Source organism: Dipodomys spectabilis, unplaced genomic scaffold, assembly GCF_019054845.1.
Source record: "Dipodomys spectabilis isolate Male_0828 unplaced genomic scaffold, ASM1905484v1 ptg000225l, whole genome shotgun sequence".
Taxonomy (NCBI): domain Eukaryota; kingdom Metazoa; phylum Chordata; class Mammalia; order Rodentia; family Heteromyidae; genus Dipodomys; species Dipodomys spectabilis.
This window is the reverse complement of record NW_024870902.1, coordinates 1,427,846-1,449,278: the sequence shown is the minus strand read 5'-3', so window position 1 is coordinate 1,449,278 and position 21,433 is coordinate 1,427,846. Positions and strand designations below refer to the sequence as shown.

The following is a 21,433-nucleotide window of genomic DNA, read 5'->3' as shown; positions in this document are numbered from 1 at the left end:
CTTCGAACTGCAGTTCCACTTCTGGCTTTTGAGTGGTTACTTGGAGATAAGAGTCTCCTGGGGACTTCTCTGTCTGGGCTGGCTTCAAATTGCAGTCCTCAGCTCTGTCTCCTGAGTAGCTGGGATGATAGGTGTGAGCCACCGGCGCCCAGTTCTAATTATATCTTAACACAAAATAAAACTAGCTCTTTTTCTTGCATTGGCTACTCTTTAGTGTAGATTTGCTTTTGTTTTTCTCCCAGGGTATTTCAGGCTTAGAAAGAAATGTCCTAAAAATGAACCTTTACTGCTAAGAATTGATAAGGAATAAATTGGTTCATATACAGTGTTGGTTGATATAAAGGTGTGGTACCAGTCCTGCCACAAATAGGTTTTGGAATTTGTTTTTTTTTAGGTCTGAGATCAGCACTCAAACTCAGTATCTGATGCTTTCACCCCTTGGCTAGCCCTCTACCAGCTAAGCTATGTCTCCAGCCCCTGAGTTTTTAAGAAAATGATACTTAGAACTGTTGAGAGTGGTCTGCCTGCTGATACTGTTTGTTAGTGTTTACTGACTATGATTCTTCTCATAACCTTCATACGAGCTCAGTAGAACTCTTCATTAAGAAACACATTCTGAACCAGGTAGCAATGATTCACCTTTGTAAACCTAGCTACATAGGAGGCTGAGGATTGAGATTTAAGGCCTGACTCCTGGCTCAAGTGGTAGAGCTGCTGAGTTCAAACTCCGGTGGCAGCAAGAGAGAGAGAGACAGAGAAACAGAAACAAAGAAGGAAAAGAAAGGAAGAAATTAGGAAATGAAGGGAAAGAAAAAGAAGGAAAGAGAGAAGGAAAGAAAAAAGGAAGGAAGGAAAAAGAAAGAAGAAAAACAGTCACTGCAAATAATAACTCATTGTGGGTGGTATTATCAGAATAAAAACTAAAACAAAATTGATCACTTATAATTTATTTAATTTTGGGGCTGGGAAGGTGGCTTAGTGGTAGAGTGCTTGCCTAGCATGTGTGAAGCCCTGGGTTTGATTCCACAATACCTCATAAACAGAAAAAGCCGGAAGTGGTGCTATGGCTCAGAGTGGTAGAGTGTTAGCCTTGAACAAAAAGAAACTTGGGGACAGTGCCCAGGCCCTGAGTCCAAGCCCCAGAACTGGAATAAAAAAAAAGAGAATATATTTAATTTGAATTTCACACCTTAATTCATCAACGAACAGGATTTTCTTTATATCTAACACATTTGTCGAGAAAGCTATTGCCTTAATAGTGTTTTAACAATTTTCCAACTTTTATTCCCAGGTGCTAGTAAGAGTTTCCTGGCACCTTAGAGACTGATTTATCCAGCCTGAGTAGGGGCCAAGAATTCGTTGTATAAGAGACCCCAGTTGTTTCTAAGCCTTTAAAGAGCATACTTTGAAGATCCCCAGCCAGCACTCAAAACACTTGTCAACTTTATTCTTTAAAATCCATAAATAGCTTTCCTGTTCATCCATCAGGGCCCGCCAGACTTGTAAAGGGCACCAGCTCTTGGCAGCCAACGTGCACTGGCACTGAATGTCCAGGAGATGGCAGCAAACTCTCTTCCCTCCTCAGAGGGCCTTAGAAAGCTTTTCTTTTCTTTTCTTTTCTTTAAATAGAATGACCCCGAGATTTAATTTTCTCCGACCTCTTGCTTGTAATTAAGAACAAGTATAAATATTTCTAGAAACAGAATGATACAAATTGTTATCGTTTCCACAAAGAATTGTCCTATGTTTCTTGATTTTTCTTTCTCATCTCTGGAAAAAGAGATTGCATGACTTACTGTGGCTGTGGGGACTTAGAACCTGGTATCCAATCAACAATGTTCTTACTAACAGCTAACTTAAGTCTTCCTCGCAGGAAGCATTCTTATCTTGGGATCTAGGCTGAAGGAGAATTTTGAAGCACTGTGAATGATTAGTAGCTTTTTTTTTTTCAAATGAAAACAAATAGGACTGTTAAGTATTCACATGTAAAGCGAAGTTAATGCTTCTTTTCTGTTTATTTGTTTGAGCAGTCATGTAAGGGATCAACAAAATACCATATCCCGGAGAGGCCACTTAAAGGGAAAAAAATGAGCTCACAGAACAAAGAAACAGACTGGTCATATATGAGCAGCTTTGATCCCAACCAATGATGTTTGCAAACCTTTGATACATTGAAGTTTATCTCTCCAGCCAAAAAAATGATGATGGTATGTCTGGAAATTTGCCCCTTTTCCAACAGGAGGAGAAAAATCCACAGGAAAGCAGATACTGGTGCTTGGTGAGAAAGAGCAGTCGTAACTCAGGTTGCTGCACAGGTATAGTTAAGGAATCACTAACCTACAAACTGTATTTTTATTGTGAGGCAACATCGCTGCATGAGATTGAGCAATACTGAAATAGACAAGAATAACAATGAAGACTTGAATATTTCCATGCCTCAGGCATGTAAGAAATTGGAAGTGCCTGTAATTCCAGCTACTTAGGAGGCTGAGATCCAAAGAATCACAGTTCAAAGGCAACCCAAAGCAAAAGTCTGGGACAGTGCCAAGTGAGCAAGCATGCCAACAAGTGCAAAGCCCAGAGTTCAAACCCTGGTACCTTAAAGAAAAATACTAAGGAAACTGAGAAAACTACCATTAACTAAGGAACGAGTGACATTCTCTAAGAATACCTCCCTTCCCTCCCTCCCTCCCTTCTTTTCTCCTTCCCTCCCTTCCACCTTCCCTCCCTCCCTTCCTTCCTTCCTCCCTCCCTCCCTCTTGTCCTTCCTTCCTTCCCTCCCTCCCTCCCTCCCTCCCCTCCCTCCCTCCCTCCCTCCCTCCCTCCCTCCCTCCCTCCCTTCCTTCCTTCCTTCCTTCCTTCCTTCCTTCCTTCCTTCCTTCCTTCCTTCCTTCCTTCCTTCCTCCCTCCCTTCTTCCCTCCCTCCCTTCCTTCCTTCCTTTCAGAGGTGAGGTTTAGCGAAGCTTCCCTTTAAATATAGGAACTCTTCACTTAGGTCCTTGACTTTGATCACAGAATAAGAATTTCTGGATCATTCACAATGGCAAGAAAACTTGGCAGAGCTTTATTGAGTAAGTATACAAGCAAGGAAACAGACAATAAAGCAGACAAACAGAAGGGCAGGGGCATGTTCTAGCAGAGTAGGGGTATTCTCATATAGACAGACAGACAGACACACACACACACACACACACACACACACACACACGTGCACACAGACAGACAGAGAGACAGATACACATGGAGACACCCAGAGAGACATACAGCTCCTTGGGCCTTGGGTTATAGGCAGCTGGTCTGGCTTTAAGTTATGTAAACCTAGGTGCTTTGTCTTTGCTTTAACTACACCTGCTGTTCAATTCTCTGAGTTTCCAGGTAAGAATGCATCCTGCCATAAAACAGATTCTTATCCTTGAAACAAGGAGACTAGACACAACTGCATTTTGGGGCATCCTGTCAGGCAGTTGTGAATCTTTGGGTGAGAAATGCATCTCTCAGGAAAGAATGCATTCAGCTTTGAAGCAAAGATAGCATTTCTAAGGTTCTAAATACCATATTTCTGAGTTGCCTTCACCAGGCCTCAATTTCCTTGAGTTATCCTGCTTCATTTTCCCCTAAATGACTTTGTTCCCTTAATCTTAAAGGAAGTACACGAAGGAATATCTCCTGCATTGGCTGTTAGCTGGCTACTGTACCTCATTTTTCTTAGTCTACTTGCCCTTCCTTCCTTCCTCCCTTTCCTTTCCTTTCTTTCTTCCATTCTTCCTTTTCTCGTCTCCTTTCCATTCTTCCTTCCTCTCTTCCTTTTTTCTTTTTAGTTTTTACCTAGATTTTTCTTTTCCCAACTAATTTTGTGAGTCTATTTTAACTTTAGGAAGGGAGTTCCCGGTGATATTTCCATATATACACACACCGTATTTCTTTCTTCTCCTGCTCCAATGATTCCTAGTACTTAACTCAAATTAGATATAAGAGGAACCTTTATTTATTTATTTTTATTGTGAGAATACTGTACAGAGGAGTTACAATTACATGGGCAAGATAACGAGTACATTTCTTATCAAGCATTGTAGCCTCCTCGTTGTTTCCCCTTCCCATCCCTTCCCTTACAAGAGGAACATTTTGATTGGTATCAGTTCACATTCTTTCATAAAGAGATAAGTTCCTTCCCCCAGCCATTTTAATAGCCAGATGGATAAGAATTTCCGATAAGCACATTACTATAAGGTCTGTTTTCTTCCTTCACTCCTATGTGTGTATTTATGAGAATCTAGACACTTTGCTACCTTCAGAAGGTGCTTTTTTTGTTTGTTTGTTTGTTTTTGTTGTTGTTGTGCTGGTCCTGGGGATTGAACTCAGCTGTCCCTGAGCTTTTGTGCTCAAAGCTAGTGCTCTAGCACTTGGAGCCACAGCACCATTTCTGGTTTTTTGAGTCCCACAGAGGAGAGGCACACAAAGGCACAATGCCTATGTGCATCTGATCCTATAAAATATTTATCAAAATGAACTAAAAAATGAAAAAGAGTCTCACAGACTTTCCTGTCCAGGCTGGTTTTGAACCTCGGTCCTCAGATCTCAGCCTCCTGACTAGCTAGGATTACTGGTGTGAGCCACTGACTCTGGCCAGAAGTTCTTTTATCTTAGGCTTAAACTACTCAGCCACATGATGCATGTTAATCTAGTGTTTGTAGTTAATTCCCAAGGGCTTAAAAAATATAAATTCATCAGTGCATATACAAAATCAAATTAAAACAATTGTTTATCTTCTGGAAGAGTCAATAAGTATCTAATATCATACTCAAACACGGTACATTTACAGCTTGAGAGAAGTCAGGATAGTAAAGAGTGATCCTGATTTAATAAGTGTGAGCCTGACGTAGAAAGAATGGCTATGGTATCGACAGGCAATTTTATATCTAAGTAATTATACATTCTGTTTGCATGACTTCATTCAGAAAGCTAGAGCCATAGACAACAGCTGTAATGACAGCTAGTGCCCAGGGCAAAATTAAATATTTATTCTCTAATTTTCAAAGATAGATAAGTAGATAAGCATTCTAATATCGTGCATCTTTTTGAATCATCAATGGCCATTTACAAACAAATCTGGGATTTGTGTTTTCAGGCGAAGAAATATTCCTGGAACACTTCTGAGAAAAGGTATTTACAAGCTGGGCACTGGTGGCTCAAGCCTGGAATCCCAGCCACTCAGGAGGCTAAGATCTGAGGATCGAGGTTCAAAGCCAGCCGGGGCAGGAACCTCCAATGAGACTCTTATCTCCAATGAACCACCAAAAAGTCAGAAGTGGAGCTGTTTCAGTGGTAGAGAGCTTGTATGGAGCAAAAAATCTCAGGAATAGTGCCCAGACCCTGAGTTCAAGCCCCAGGACATGCATGCGCGCGCGCACGCGCGCGCGCACACACACACACACACACACACACACACACACACACACACACACAAATGCTGTTTACAAATTCTCCACTTGCATTTGAAAAGCATAAAGTCAGGACTGATACCATATATTCTGCTTTAATCAATTCCCCCTTCCCCACCTAGAAATCTTAGAAAATCTACCCCTTACATTATGTCACTCTTAAATATATAAAGAAAAATAATATCCACCAAGTCATTATGCAGATCCCTTCAAACAAGAAAGATGCTGCAACCAACCCTTCCATTTAGACCAAGAGATGTGGTGAGTGAATTAAGCAGGATTATTTTCTACTCCAGGTTTTCAGAAAACCACTTATTAAGTCCTTCCTTGGTGCTGAGTTAAATTTATTATTCCTAATTTGAAATATCATTTGGGGGCCATGGTTTTGATTAAGGAGACATACTCATGATTTGGCAGTAGATCTTGAATTTTTCAAAGAGCACCAAGTTAAGTGATTCCCCGGGGCCCATGATATGAACTGAAGAAAGCATTTAATAAGTATAGGAATGCAATGAGCAGAAAAATAATGGCAGAAACGATGTCTCTTTCCTCATAATATATTCCCTGGAATTGTGTGAAATAATGTTAAATACTGTGTGGTTGGTGGGCCTGCAGCTTTGCTATTACTATGCTCTTATTGGCAGCATCAGAATTTGAATTCAGGGCCTTGTGCTTGTGAGCCAGGTACTTCACCTCTTGAACCACAACAACAGCCTTCTTTGCTTTGTTATTTTTTGAATAGGGTCTTCCATTTATGCCTTTTCCAGGCTAGGTGATGATACTTCTAGTTACGTTTTCCATGGACCTGGTTGAATAGGTATGTGCCACCATGTCCACCTTTTAATAATTAAGATGGGGTCCTTGTTAACTTTTTACCCAGACTGCCTTCAAACATCAGTCCTCTCTACCTCTGTCTCCAGAGTTGCTGGCATTGCAGGCATGAGTCACCATGTCCAGCCTTTCTTAAACAAACAAAAAACTACACAGTCTTGCTAGGCAGCTTTGAGTGACCTTGAACTCAAGATCCTCCTATCTCAGCCTCCAATAAAACTGGGATTTCAGGCATGCTACTCTGCATAGTTCTGTCAGGGAATTTTAATGTGGCAGAAAGATGACTGGAAAACACACCAGCAGAAAGTATGAGAACATTCTGATGGAGGTTATTGGAGGGTTAATCTACATTTCTTAAGAATACTTGTTTCTTTCTTAAACTTTTAACTGGTAAGGTTTTCCTTTGAGAAAGCAAAAAGTCATTATACTTGTATAAGGAGTTTGGTTGTGAAACATTAACTGTCCCGCAAGCAGCAAGCACGCATCTATAAACACCCTCCCTGGAAACTGCCTAGCCCTCCAGGCTCTGCAGCACAGTTACAGCACCTTTGCTTTCTGGGAATTGAGGAGAAGATACTTGCAGGGGTTGGAGGCGTAGCTCAGATGGTAAAGGATTAACCAATGAGTGAAAGTATCAGGGACCAAGTTCAAATCCAGGTTTCAGACCTAAAAAAAATGGGGCGGGGGCCGGGGGTGGGGCGGAGAGAGACAATTGCCTAGGTTAGTTTTAGAAAAGAGTATCTTAAGATTTTTACAGATATCTAAAGCTACTTTCACCCAAGCACATTTTAAATGGATATTATAATTTGTTATAATAAGAAACATAGCATGTTCATTTCTATAGCAATGATGACTGTCTTTATTGAGTGCTTGCTATGTCCCAGGCCCTGGACTTTTCTTTCCCTGGACTCTCACAATATCAAAAGTCCATCTACTTCATACAAGCTCAACATCCTTTGTTTCTTCTGAAAGTTAATTTTTTTTCAATCTGGAAACAAATGAAGAGCTCAGTTTGTGTTATGTATTACTCATTTTTCTACAGTATGAGTAAATTTACTATTTAACTAGTCTTGAAGAAGGCGAGACATTGTGGTACACACCTATAATCCTAGCTACTCTGGAAGTAGAGATCAGGAGGATGGAGGTTTGAGGCCCATCTGGACAAAAAGTTGTGGAGCTCTGTCTCAGGTGGGCATGGGAGCACAAATCTTTAATCCCAGCTATAAGGGAAGTAAAAGCATGAGATTCTAAAGCAAAGAAGGTCAGGAATGTGGTCATGTGCTAGCCTATCTGCCTGCCTGGTAAGTGTGAGGCCCTGAGTTGAAACCCCATTAAATCTTTTGAGGAGGAAAACTTCTCAGAAAACAATGAAAGGTGCTTAAAAGATTTATTTTTTTATGTTCAAACTAATTAGACTTAAAAATATATATTTAAGGCTCACACCCCAGCTACTAAGGAGGCTGAGATCTGAGGATCACCATTTGAAGCCAGCCAGGATAGGAAAGTTCATGAGACTCTTATCTCCAGTTACCCACCAAAAAAGCCAGAAGTGGAGCTGTGGCTCACAAGGTCAAGCACCAGCCTTGAGCACAAAAGCTCAGAGATAGTGCCTATACCCTGAGTTCAAGCCCCAAGACCAGCACCAAACCAAACAAAAACAAAACAAAATACACTTATGTACAGCTTTTCCTCCCAAATTATACAAACTAAAAATAACAATTCTAACTCTTTAAAGAGAACATAGTTTATATTCCCAGAAATATTTAGTAAGCCATACTTTATAGAATGGTATAGTTCTCTTTTTAAGAATAAAGTAAAAAAATTATTGCTACAGTTCTTTTCATGAGCAAATTTTATGACTTAAATGATAGTACTCAAACTAAATTTTGTTATCTGTGTCTTAAATTCTTCCTTTGCCCTATACAAACAGAACTAAGAAGACCCAGAACGAATGACCTCATTTCCATACCTCACTTTCCTTATTTGAAAGGATTTAAGATCTTGTGTAACAGACACAATTGCTTAGAGCCAATTAGCACCCAGTAAAACTCTACATATTTTTATTATTACCATTGCTTCTGAAAGCAGAGTCTGTAAGAGGATCTGCCCAGATTCCTCCTGAATGTAGTAGATCTTGGTGACATCAAATAGAGCGAAGTTATCTTGGGAAGTTATCTTGGTCAGGTTAGCAAGAGTGCTTGTGTTTTGGCTCACTCCCTCGGCCTCTTAGGGGGACTGAGGCTGGGTAGCTGCTTGTGGCCAGCCAGCTGTCCACATTCTGATGGCTGCCAGGCAGGCCGGAGGCCTTGGCCTGGCCGGGCATGAGGACCTGTGTCCAGGGCGTGCACCTCTAATGCCACTTCAAAGGCAAGGCTAGCTCCTATTTTTACCCTGGGTGGGCAATCTGCCCATGGAGTTGCCTCTTGAACAAAACGTTCTGCCAGTTTTCTGCCACCTTTAAGGCCACATAAAGTCACCTCACACACACACACACACACCATATACATATTGCTATTTGTTGTGGCACTCAACTCAATTTATAAACTCTCTCTCCTTCCCGATAATTGTGTGTGTGTGTGTGTGTGTGTGTGTGTGTGTGTGTGTGTGTGTGTGCATGTGCGTGCGCGCGCGCTTGAACTCAGGCTCTAGGCACTGTCCCTGAGATTTTTTGCTCAAGGCTAATGCTCTACCACTTAAGCCACAGCTCTATTTCTAGCTTTTGGCTGGTTAACTGGAAATAAGAGTCTCAGAGTGGTTTTCCTGCCTGGGCTGGCTTTGAACCACAATCTGCAGATCTCAGCCTCCTGGGTAGCTCGTATTACAGGTGTGAGCCAAGAGCACTCCCACAATCTTGACATAGTAAGCCAGTGTGATTTCCCACTTTGCAGTTAAGGCAAGTCAGTCCAGGAGAAGTTGAGTCTCCTGGAAGAATAAGAGGTGGAGGGTCATGGCCTGGTTTGTGTGATCTCCAAGCTTAAGTGCTCTCAACAGGACAGAAGTTAGGGACAGAGCCAAACTGTGATGAAACAAGAACTTGTGTCTTATTTTCACATGAGAATAATGGCCATTGTATCTGTTATTTATTGTTTGTTTTTGTATTTTTGTTTTTTTATTATTGTTTATTTTTGATGGTACTGGGATTGAACTCAGCACCTTCATGCTTAATCAACAGGTGCTCTACCACTTGAACCATGCTCCCAATCCTTCCCATTTTTAGTTATTTGGGGGGAGGTTGAGCCTTGTGTTTCTTTTTATGGCTGGCCTTGAACTGCAACCTACGTTTTCCACATTCTGGCACCACTATAGGTATAGTCTACTGATTGAGATGGGACTTGTTATAATTTTTACCTGGGCTAGCCTATGATCCTTGCAATCTTCACATCCTGAGTAGCTGGGATTACAAGCATGCACCGTTGGGTGGATAGGAGAGGAGGGAGATCATAGAACTATTTTTAAATGTGCAGTTACTTGACTAACTTTTGGTTAAAAAAATAGAGCTTATTAGTTCTGATTTCTGCCCTATTCTTCACAAGTAGAAGAACAGGGCAAACCTTTGTCTAAAGAAATAGGTCCTCTCTTCCACCTTGTAGATAAAAGGAAGCTTGGGGAAATTCCAAAACCTCCGTTTGCTGAAAGAACACACTAAGTCCATTGTATGATGGTAAATCTTGCCTGGTAGCGGTGGCTCACGCCTGTCATCCTAGCCACTCAAGACACTGAGATCTGAGGATTGTGGTTCAAAGCCAGTCTGGACAGGAAAGTCCATGAGTTTCATCTCTTCTGCCATAAAGTTAGAAGCAGGGCTGTGACTCAAATAGTGGGCCACTTGCCTTGAACAACAAGAACAAACACACACACACAAAGGCAAGTGAGAGCCTGGTGCCCTGAGTTCAAGCCCACGTACTAGCATGTGTGTGTGCACACCCATACACACACAACATATACACACCCAACATATACACACACAATGAAGGCAAGTCTCACAATGTATGGGCAAAAGTGTTATATTAAGACATTATAAACAGGGCTGGGAAGGTGGCTCAGTGGTAGAGCACTTGCCTTGTATATATGAGGCCCTGGGTTCAATTCCTCAGCACCACATAAGCAGAAAAAGCCGGAAGTGGCGCTGTGGCTCAAGTGGTAGAGCGCTAGCCTTGAGCTGAAGAGCTGAGGGACAGCGCCCAGGCCCAGAGTCCAGGCCCCACGACCACTACCACCACCAACAACAAGGACATTAGAAAAAAAAGCACCTTAAATGTCTTCTTTGGCCACTGATTTTATCTAGATCACTACAAGAGAACCTTTGCCTTGTATTTGCAGGCCTCTAGATCAATCAATTCCACATCTTTATGTTGAAATCCAACTACCTGCATTGTCAAGAATATTGTAATTAAAACTGAGAGTGACCGCTTGCCAGTACAAGGTTTATGCTAGAAAACACTTGAAACCTCAAGACCGTTAGTGTTCTCTTCCAACAATGATGAAAGCCAACTTCCATTACCTTTTCCTTCTCAGGTTTTATTTGATGAATCTTGCAAATGTACTTCGGGCTTACCTTGCACTCAATTTGTAGAATCCAAGTCATTTGGAATTCTCCAATGTCCACTGACCTGAATGCAAATCATTAATTTGCATATTGAAATCTCCCACTGGTTTAGGAAAATGGACTCCTCCTGTTTTTGCTTTTGTTTTGTTTTTTAATTTTTATTGTGAAAATATCGTACAGAGGGGTTACAATTACATGGGCAAGGTAATGAGTACATTTCTTATCAAGCATTGTTGCCTCCTCCTTTGTTCTGTTTTTGTTTTTGCTTTTTTCTTTGTCAGTCGTGGGGCTTGAACTCTGGGCATTGTCCCTCAACTCCTCAGCTCAAGGCTAGTGCTCTATCACTGGAGCCACAGCGCCACTTCCAGTCCTCCTGTTTTGTATACAATGAGCCTGCCTGCCTGCCTGCCTGCCTTCCTTCCTTCCTTCCTTCCTTCCTTCCTTCCTTCCTTCCTTCCTTCCTTCCTTCCTTGCTTCTTTTATTTGCCAGTCCTGGGCTTGAACTCAGAGCCTAGGCACTATCCTTAAAATTTGGGGCTCAAAGCTAGCACTCTACCACTTGAGCCACAGTACTGCTTCCAGCTTTTTGGTGGTTAATTGGAGATAAGAGTCTCACAGACTTTCTTGCCCAGGGTGGCTTTGAACCGCAGTTCTCAGATCTCAACCTCCTGAGTAGCTAGGATCACAGACATGAGCCATCAGCCACAAAGGAAGGAAGGAAGGAAGGAAGGCAGGCAGGCAGGCAAGCTTAGAGATTGACATTTTGACACTGAGTGGGGTAAGCAGAGTGACTAGGGTATGTGAGAAAGGCTGTAGGAAATGAAGTAGAAGCCATATTGGTATCTGGGGTCTTGTTCCAAACAGACGGCCAGCAAGTCCGAAAGTCCCGAGGCAGCAGAGGGCCTGGTGTATTCAGGGTCTCTGAAAAGGGATGCAGAGAGCATGACAGATCTGATGGAATCAGAAATACAAGGGGCTCTGGCTGATTGTGTGGTGTCTCCTATAGGTTGATTGATTGATTTGGATCTTTCTTTTCTTTTTCTGTTTTTGAAATGAGAAATGGTAAGCATGTTTTAATTTAAGAACTGAGAGACGTGATCTGACTTAGGCTTTCACTGTGGCTGGCACACTGAGAAATACTAAAGGAAGCAAAGGGTGGAACTAGAGAATGCCATTTGAAGACAGTGGCAGTGATCCAGATCTCGGGGGTGGCGGTAGACAAGGTGAGAACAGGACGGACACTGGATGCGAAATTGGTGAGGCAGAGCCTGCTGACAGTTGTGATGCAGATGTGAGCTGGAATACACTCAGAACTCACTGCAGAGATGTTCACCTCAGCAAATGGACAAACAGAGGCAGCCCATGCCTCTCACAAGCTTTCTCCTTTTTTTTTTTTTTTTGTATACTTCCTCTAGAACATCTGATTTTCAGAAATTCCAGTGATTTTTATTTGTTGTTTTTGTTTTGTCAGTCATGGGGCTTGAACTCAGGGCTTGGGCGCTGCCCCTGAGCTTTCATATGCTCAAGGCTAGTGCTCTATCCCCTGAGCCACAGCGCCACTTCTTGTGTTCTGGTAGTGAATTGGAGATAAGGGTATCATGGCCTTTCCTGCCTTGGCTGGCTTAGAACCTTGAACCTGAGATCTCAGCCTCTTGAGTAGCTAGGATTACAGGCACTGGCTTCTGATTTGATTTTTTTTTAATGGCAGAGGAAAAAGCCTGTACTGTTTGCTTGTCCTAGACCTCCTGGAATCTACTCATGATAGAGTGTATATTTTTATTAAGTGTTTTCTGATTATGTGTTTAAGAGAGAAAGGAACCAAAGGAAGTGAAATAATACTAATCAGCAGGAGACCTTCTCTATTGTGTGGGTGTAAGCAGTATTTCAGTCCAAAGAATTTTTTTTTCAGATTTCAAGATTTATAAAAGAAAATATTGAGAACGGTGAAATCTATATTCAACTTTGGCTTCTAGGACTGTTTACGTTGCTTTAGAATTCACTACTTGTTCCTATGTGAAAGTCATACAACATTTCCTTCTTTTCTTTTTCCCTTTTCTTTTTTTTTTTTTTTTTGTGTGTGGGGGGATTAGCAAGGTATTTCTATGTGTCTTAGTCTGTCCTAGAACTCTAAATCCTCCTGCTCCAGTCTCTTCAGTGTTGAGATTATAGGTATACAGCACCATGCCAGACTGACATTACTACTACTACTACTACTATTTACTCATTTCATGTTTCCTGATGGGTGGTTCTCAGACAGTTTGACAAGGAAATTAACTAAGTTGCTTTATACATAAGACAATTAACATGAAAAGATGGCTTGTATGAAGCTGCTTCTCTTGAATTCAGAGCTGGCTCATCTTTCCCCTTTGTGCAGCAGGTGAACCTCGCCAGGCAGTGCATCAATTTCCCTGTGTGCCGGTCACTTGCCTGACCTTGTGGCGAACGGCATATGATACAATGTTGCTCTTAACCTAAATGTAGTTGAAATTTAGATGATTCTTTCCAATTTCTAATTTCTCAGATGAGACTGACCATATTAACCACCAAAAAATCGTAAGTGGAGCTGTGATCCAAGTAGTAAAGCACCAACCTTGAACATAAAAAGCTAAAGGAAAAAAAGCTAAAGGATAGCATGCAGGCATTAAGTCCAAGCCCTAGAACTTGCACACACACAAACACACACACACCATATATATGTATATATATATATATATATATATATATTTCAAAGTAATTTCATATTTCATTGAAAGCATAGCCCAAGATTGTAACTGGAAGCTTTAGGCCAGGGGCTCAACTCCAGGATTTCCCTATGCCGAGTCTAGCCACTCACCCTAACACACTAAGTAGAGATGTGTATGGTGAAGGGCAGAGAAAGGAGATTTGTTGCACAGGAAAAGGAAAAGAAGCAAGCATTTCAGCCCATCTTTGGGGTACAGACATACGTTCAGATTTCAACAGAGGAAGTTAGGGCTGGGGAGGGAAGTGGGTAACCTGAGGGTGCGTTGCTCCTGAGCTCAGATCTGGTTCTGCTAAGGGGTGGGCTGGGAAGAGGGGTTATGGCCGGCATCAGTGGAGGGGAGCGATCTGGTCTCCATGAGATGCTTTCTCCTGCTTCAGCTGCGGCCTTGTGGCCACAGGTACCTGTCCTCACTTGGGGGTGGTTTGTCTGCAAGCCTGATGCTTCTTTTCCGAGGGATGCGGTGGCTTCAACTTAGGACACAAGGTAGTTACGCATCAGCTGTCAGCCATGTCTGTCTTAGCTTCCATGGTAATCATAAAATGGAGGGAGGAATGCCTCAATTTATTCTGCTTTTAGTCACCTTGGTGGCCAAAGGAAGGATATGGTGCTTTTTAGTGAAAGTACCTCCTAAGAACCTCAGTGACAGGAAACCGTTTCTGCTTAACTCCCCACACCAAACTGAATTAGTGTTGCAGCCAGGTGGCAGATTTTTTTTTTTGCCAGTCCTGGGGCTTGACCTCAGGGCCTGGGCACTGTCCCTGAGCAGTTCAGCTCAAGGCTAGCACTCTACCACTTGAGCCACAGTGCCACTTCTGGCTTTTTCCATTTATGTGGTTCTGAGGAATCGAACCCAGGGCTTCATGCATGTTAGGCAAGCACTCTGCCATTAAGCCAAATTCCCAGCAGATTTTATTATCATCAAGAAAACAGAGATAATAATAGAGCATCTGCTTCAGGGAGCTGTGAAGATTTTATGAAATAATTCCATGTAAACCTGTTAACACCCATTGCCTGGTACACAAAGCGCAATCAATTCATGTTGACTATAATTAAAGGCAAAGGGTAGGATCATGTCTCCTTGGAGTTCAGCCCCTTTTGTGGGGATATTTAACACCAGAAGACTCCTGAGTTCAGTGGAAGTCTTTTGGTCTTCGCTGTAGGCAGATGGATCTAGCTAAAGGGGATGTGCATGCTCGTGGGTTGAACCCCTTGAGAACATTCATTGAGAACACTGATCTCTGACTATGCAGACTGGATGTGAACTGTACCAGGTGGCAGGTGACACAGCCCTGTGGTCAGCTTGAGTGATGGTTTTCCTCAGTCCGTGGTGTTCATGTTGATGTACTCAACACAACCAAAATACGGAGCCTACGCGTGTCTGGCTTCTCAGACTCGAGGAAGAAGAAAACCTGAAGGAATGAACACCACAGATGTTACTTCTATGAGGAATGGAGAAGGTGTTCAGAGTGGATCTAAGTGAAAATGGCTGTGTCAGAACAGTAAATGATTATGTTACCAGGGCTACTGTGGTAAAGCCACAAAAGTCAAGGCTCTCAGAAGTAATTTGTAGAAACAAAATTTGATTCTGTGTTTAGCCACTATTTTCTTTTTAAAAAGAAAGCGAGAGACCTTTGTAGTGACACACTACTGTACCATTGTTACTATTAATAATGTCGTTACTACGCATTGACTCAAGATTCCAGATTAAAATATAGACTTAATGGTAGAGCATTTGCCTAACAAGCACAAGGCTCTAGGTTGAAATCCCACCATCATACACGTATGGCTTTTTGGTCAAGAAAAGGGATCTTTTCATACTTTCAAAGATGACTTTTCCCTAAGTATATCCTTGCTTCTTTTTTGCCAGGACTGGTTCTAAGGAAATCTCCTGTAAATAGGAATGAATGGAGAAGAAAACAAGGAATAGAATCAATGAGTTCAGGGACCCAAGAAAGGCAAAAGTGTAAAAGGACTCTCAATAAATTACACTACTGCAGATTAGCCAGGCGGATCATATAGTATACGCAGAGGCCTGTGTTAGGGATACAAACACTCAAAGAAGTCAGAATGTACTATTTATAAAAGGAAGCAAAATACATATAAGAGGAACAGAGTGAACTCCCTCAGAGACATGGGTAGTGCACCCCACTTAGCAAGTAAAAACCCAAGGAGTTTTCACCATCTGAGCCCTGAAAAGACAAAGGTGGGCATTCAAATCCCACCAGTAACTAATGATATATAATGGCTCTTGTGTGCTTTGCTATATCCAGTCAACCAAAGTGAGATAAGGAGATTGAAAGTCACTTGAGAAAAGTCAAAGGTCAAGTGGTTTATGGCTTCTGGGGTTCTCAACATGTTTTTGCTTATTTTGTACCAGGAAAACAGGCCTGGGAGGGAGGTGGGCTGTGGATGCAGATATGAATTTGTGAAGGACGACTGGACGATGGGTTCTGACTGGTGACAGGGCCGTCCCTGTAGGGGACTTGCCTAGAAAGAGGACAGCAGTTGGAGCTGTGGGATCAGAGATGGAGGACAAGAAGGAAAGTCATTGAGAATTAAGTGGAAAGGGAGAAAACACCAGACACCAGACCACCCTTTCCCAGTTAAGCATTTGGGCCTCAGCTTTTGTAGTGCTTTGTAATGGTGTTGCACATGCTTGGAATAATAATCATCACTGTAAAGTGAGCTGGATGAGGTGCATTCATATCTTCATTGTTTTTAGGAAAGTGGTGGGCGCACTCTTTCTCTTCCTGGAAGACCCATCCCACCTACCATGTCTACATCGCTTTGGGAATACCAGCCTGCTTACCCTGTCAAACCAACCAACAGGCTGGAGAAAGCCAACAAGAGACCAACTCCTTGGGAAGCTGCAGCAAGGTCCCCTCTCGGCCTGGTGGATGATGCGTTCAGACCCAGGAGCATCCAGGAATCCATTGTGGCCAATGTGGTTTCTGCAGCTCGAAGGAAAGTGCTTCCAGGGCCTGCAGAAGACTGGAATGAGAGAGCGTCCTATGCTTCCCAAACCCAGACCAACACAAGCTCACTTGAAAGGCTAGATGATAATGTTGCATTCCCAATCAACAATAGCATGTCCACCAACTACCAATACGGCTCACAGCCGCCATATGCATTCTATAGGCAAGGTTCCAGAAATGATTCTGAAATAATGTCCTTGGAAACCAGGTCTGATTACTGCCTTCCACTAGCCAATTGCAACTACAACCCACACCCAAGGGGATGGAGACGTCAAACATGAAACATCTGTGGGTAGTTTTTTCCTTAATTGCTTCTTTGTAGGGTTCTTTAGTTTTTAAAAAGATTAAGAACCACTGTTGGCTTTGGCTTTCATAAATCACCTATCAGCAGTGTGTGTGTGTGTGTGTGTGTGTGTGTGTGTGTGTGTGTGTGTGTGTGTGTGTGTGTGTGTGTGTGTGTGTGTACACAGGAGGGTCAATCACATCCCTGTGAGTTGGTACAGAGAATTTCTTCAAAGAAAAACATTATTTCTGCCATGGTTCTCTGACACTTACTTGACATTCAGAATCTTAATACAATCTATGAGAGGTACCTATACAACTAAACTCGACATAATTGAGGTGAAATTGAGTTTTCCTATGTGCCTTAATCTAGGAAGGAATGATGGTATGCTTTACTAGTTATAATATTTAATAGAACATTGTGGAATTAAATTGTTTTTTCAGAACTAGAGATCAGACTCAGGATCTTGCATTGTCTAGGCAGATGCTCCATCATTGATTCATACTCCCAGTCAGCACTGGGGAAATTCATGACAAGAACATATCAAAAAGTAATGCTTACCTAAAAAATGGTTTCTTGGTATTATTTTAAATTTTTTCCTAAATAGTTTCAAAGTCTTATTTGTGTAAATTTTGTGTCAGTACTGGGGCTTGAACTCAGAGCCTGAGTACTGTCCTTTAGCTTTTTCCATGAAGGCTAGTGCTCTATCACTTGAGCCACACTTCACTTACATTTTTTTTGGGGGGGATGATTAACTGCAGATAAGAGCCTCACTGACTTTTGTGAGTAGGATAACTTTGAACCACAGTCCTCAGATCTAGCTTCCCGAGTGGTTAAGATTTATAGGTATGAGCTACCAGTACCCAGATCACTCAGACTGACTTTTTTAAAAGGCTGAAAGTGAAGGTGTGCAAATAAAATTGAACATAGAAATTCTTAGAAAGAAATAACAAATGCTTGAGAGTGCTAGTGGCACTTACCTAGCAAAAGTGAAGCCCTGATTTCAAACCCCAGTTATCACTCAACAGAAAGAAAAATAAGATTGTTATGCAGTTCAGAAGGACTTCCAGAGTAAACGGTGTGATGTGTGGGCAACAGAAAGATGAAGGCCTAAGACTGATTTCTAATGCCTTTCAAGCAAACAGCCTGGGACAGCAATAGACTTTGAGGTTCAGTCATCCTCCTTTCAAATGAAAAGACCATATTATCTAAACTCTCAGATTCTTCACTGGTCTGATACTGTGAGACCCATTCATTAGCAGAGTGAATGACCTTTGATTAATGTTGGTTGCTCATCGAGTAAATATCAGATCAAGTTTAGGAGTGGATTAGGTAATTAGTGTAGCTATAATGTGTCACTAAAGGTCCCCAAAGGAATGTCTGAGAGCAGGTTTTGTGTTATGTGTTTTGTGGACTGAGGATTGATGTGAAGAAGCAAGCATTCGTGGATTTAAGGAAGCGGTATATGAGTATGCCTGTTACTGCGCAACTGTTGCTCGTGACCATGTGGTTAGGTTACAGACAACATGCCACAGGAGACTAAGCAGCAAGGGGTGAGCTCTGGAAAACAGCATTACAATGTCCACAGGAAGTCACACAGCCACTGGGGCTGGGTCTATCTTCTGACCCAGGCCTTGTAAGCACGACCATGAAATGATCTGCTCCTTGCTCTTTGACCCACTGAGTGATAAATGTAGGGAAATTCCAAGTGGTTTACTGCATAAACAAGCACCTACAAGGGTTTGAAATGTTTAAAATGCTTGAGAAATTCAAAACTTCTTCATTTTGTTTTATTTCACCTGTTAACTTTTTATATTCTCTTTGTAATGATAATTTTCACAGAATAAAACTTTTGAAAAAGCCAAAGGATCCCTTACTTTGGCATTAAAACTGATTAGATGGAGAAATCACAGAAAATTCTATTAGCATGGAAATAGCTATGTAGTAGGCAATTAGTTGTACAGAAAAGAAAAAGATGGATACTTACTTTCTAAAGTTTTATTGTCAATGTACCTTAGTACACGATGTAAGAGTTTGTATATGTGTGACAGACATACTGTGTGTGTGTGTGTGTGTGTGTGTCTGTGTGTGTGTCTGTGTGTGTCTGTGTGTGTCTATGTGTATATTGAGGCTTGAATTCAAGGCCTCTCACTCTTGATTAGCTTTGCTGAAGGCTGGAGCTCTACCACTTAAGTCACACCCACAGTTCTGACTTTTTGAAAATTAATTGGAGACAGGAGTATCTCAGACTTTTCTACCCCAGCTGGCTTCAAACCATGATCCTCAGATCTCAGTCTCCTGAGTATCAAGGATTACAGGTATGAGCCACAAGTGCTTAGAGATTTTATAAAATCTTAAAAAAAATAATGTCAGCTGTATGGATTAGTTTGACAGTTTAGTTATCAAAGATTCTTACTTGATTTCAGATTCATGGCAGAGTTTGAACCATGCTTGAGTGGAATGTGTTAAGACATAGCAGGTTTCACAGAAAATATTTCATTTGCTGGGGCCATATTCTATCTTTGTTCATTTCTCTTGTATTAGGTATTATTTTCATCATTTGGTGCAGATTATATATTTTTTTGTTAAAATGTAGACTCAAAAGCAGATATTTTAAACTTAGATGTCACTGCAAAACACTTCCCTCACTGCTTGTGCTGCATTCAAATGATCATTTATATCAAGCTGTCATTGTATTCAAATTACCATTTGTCTTGAATTTATTATAAACATAAAAAAGAATATCTGACAAGAAAGTTGCCAATGTTTTTCTCATAAGGACATCAACATCCCTTTCTTTTTTTTGTGCTGGTCCTGGGGTTTGAATTCAGGCCGTGGGCACTATCCCTGAGGGATTTTTGTTCAAAGCTGTCATTCTACTACTACTGGAGCTGCAGCTCTACTTTTGGCTTTTTGGTGTTAAAGATAAGAGTCCTATGGACTTTTCTGCCTGGTCTGGCTTCAAATCATGATCCTCAGATCTCAGCCTCCTGAGTAGCAAGGATTATAGGTGTGAGAGGCCATTAGTGTCCTGCTAAACATCCCATTTTTGTTTTTGTTTTTTGGTTGTTTTGGGTCCGGTCGTGGGGCCTGAACTCTGGGCCTGGGCACTGTCCCTCAGCTCTTCAGCTCAAGGCTAGTGCTCTACCACTTGAGCCACAGCGCCACTTCCGGCTTTTTTCTTTTTGCTTATGTGGTGCTGAGGAATCAAACCCAGGGCCTTGAGCATGCAAGGCAAGTGCTCTACCACTGAGCCACCTTCCCAGCCCCATAAACATCCCATTTTTAAAAAATTAATTAAAAATACCCACAAAAATCAATGTGCCTTGGGCTAGAGGTACGTCTCATCAGTAGTGTACCTGCCTAATACATGCAAGGCTCTGAGTTCAAACTCCAGTCTCACCAAAATAAATAATAATTCAGTGCTCTAAGATGTCATACTTTACAGATGCTGATTCTGAAAAGCAAAATATGCTATTGTCAAATCGTTACCAAGTGCACTGTGGGTATATTTATCCAGTATACTTGATTCCAGAAAAGTTATTTCCATCAACCAAATGTTTGTGAGCAGATATCCAGGTATGATTTAGAAAACTATGGCTTTCACAAAAGTAAAGAGGGTTGAGTTCATCTGCCATAAAACAGCACATGTGGAAAACAGCTGCTGCTTTGTAAATGTGAACATCTGTTGTAAGACATTTTTCAATTAGTAACAACCATAAATAAAAAAGAGCTGATGTTTTGCTGTGTTTAAAAAAAAACACCTTTCTCCATAATTACAGTGTGCTAGTAACTGAGACACTCGTTGACATTTTCCCTTCCAACTTGAGTTTAGATATTATATATATTTTGCATGTATATAAAATGCTATCATGAAAGTGATCAAACTTTTTCTTATATTTTGAGTTTTACAGATGCACAGGCTCTAGTTCATTTATTTCTGACATATATTGGCACCATCATACACATTGGGAAAGGACCACCTTATTAGCACTTACATTATCTATGCTTTAATCACATTATCTGTGATTTGAAACTTTGGATTAAAAATGCATATCAAGTAGGCTTGGTTATATTTAATAGAAGTTACAGGAAGCTTTCAATGATAAGAAACAGTAGATTTCCACGCTTGATTTCAACTCAAAGTTGCTCATGCTTTCTTCCCTCTATTAAAAAGAAATGGACTGTGTTCTCCTGCTAATTAGATTGATGTTTTTACTTCTGTTTATCCCCATTAATTGTATGTGTAAGACACATACTGAAAATAAAAATTATAAGAGCAATAAACATAACTTGCAAATCGAGTTAAGGAGATGTTTCATTCTTCCTTACAAAAATGGCTTTGAATAATTCTTTATTCCTACGGAGATTTTCTTTCTCTCTACCACATTTAGAATTTTAATTTTCCATAACAGCTTCCAGACACATTAGAAGAATTTTACATAGCCTGCCAACATTTTCACAGTGGGGGGGGGGGGGGAGTATGCAGCGCTTCTTGTTAAAGCATGGTAAGAGAGACTTTCTTCAGGACCAGTGTGCAGGTGTAAGACCCATCACACTGGGGTCTTGCAGCAAGTGAGAAAGACAGGGTACAGCTCCAAACACAGTCTGCACAAG

General features: G+C 41.4%; 1 protein-coding gene across 3 annotated transcripts in view; it reads left to right on the top strand.

The window, feature by feature from the left end:
• The window catches only part of Synpo2 (synaptopodin 2), a 139,509-nt gene extending 122,695 nt beyond the window's left edge, over positions 1-16,814 (top strand). The window contains exon 5 of one of the 3 annotated variants that reach the window (XM_042697602.1): positions 16,281-16,814. In XM_042697602.1, coding sequence (XP_042553536.1) covers positions 16,281-16,814 — 534 coding nt within the window. The remainder of the gene's footprint in view (positions 1-16,280) is intronic. The other 2 variants (XM_042697603.1, XM_042697604.1) reach the window with 2 other exon arrangements.
• Positions 16,815-21,433: the final 4,619 nt, after the last annotated feature.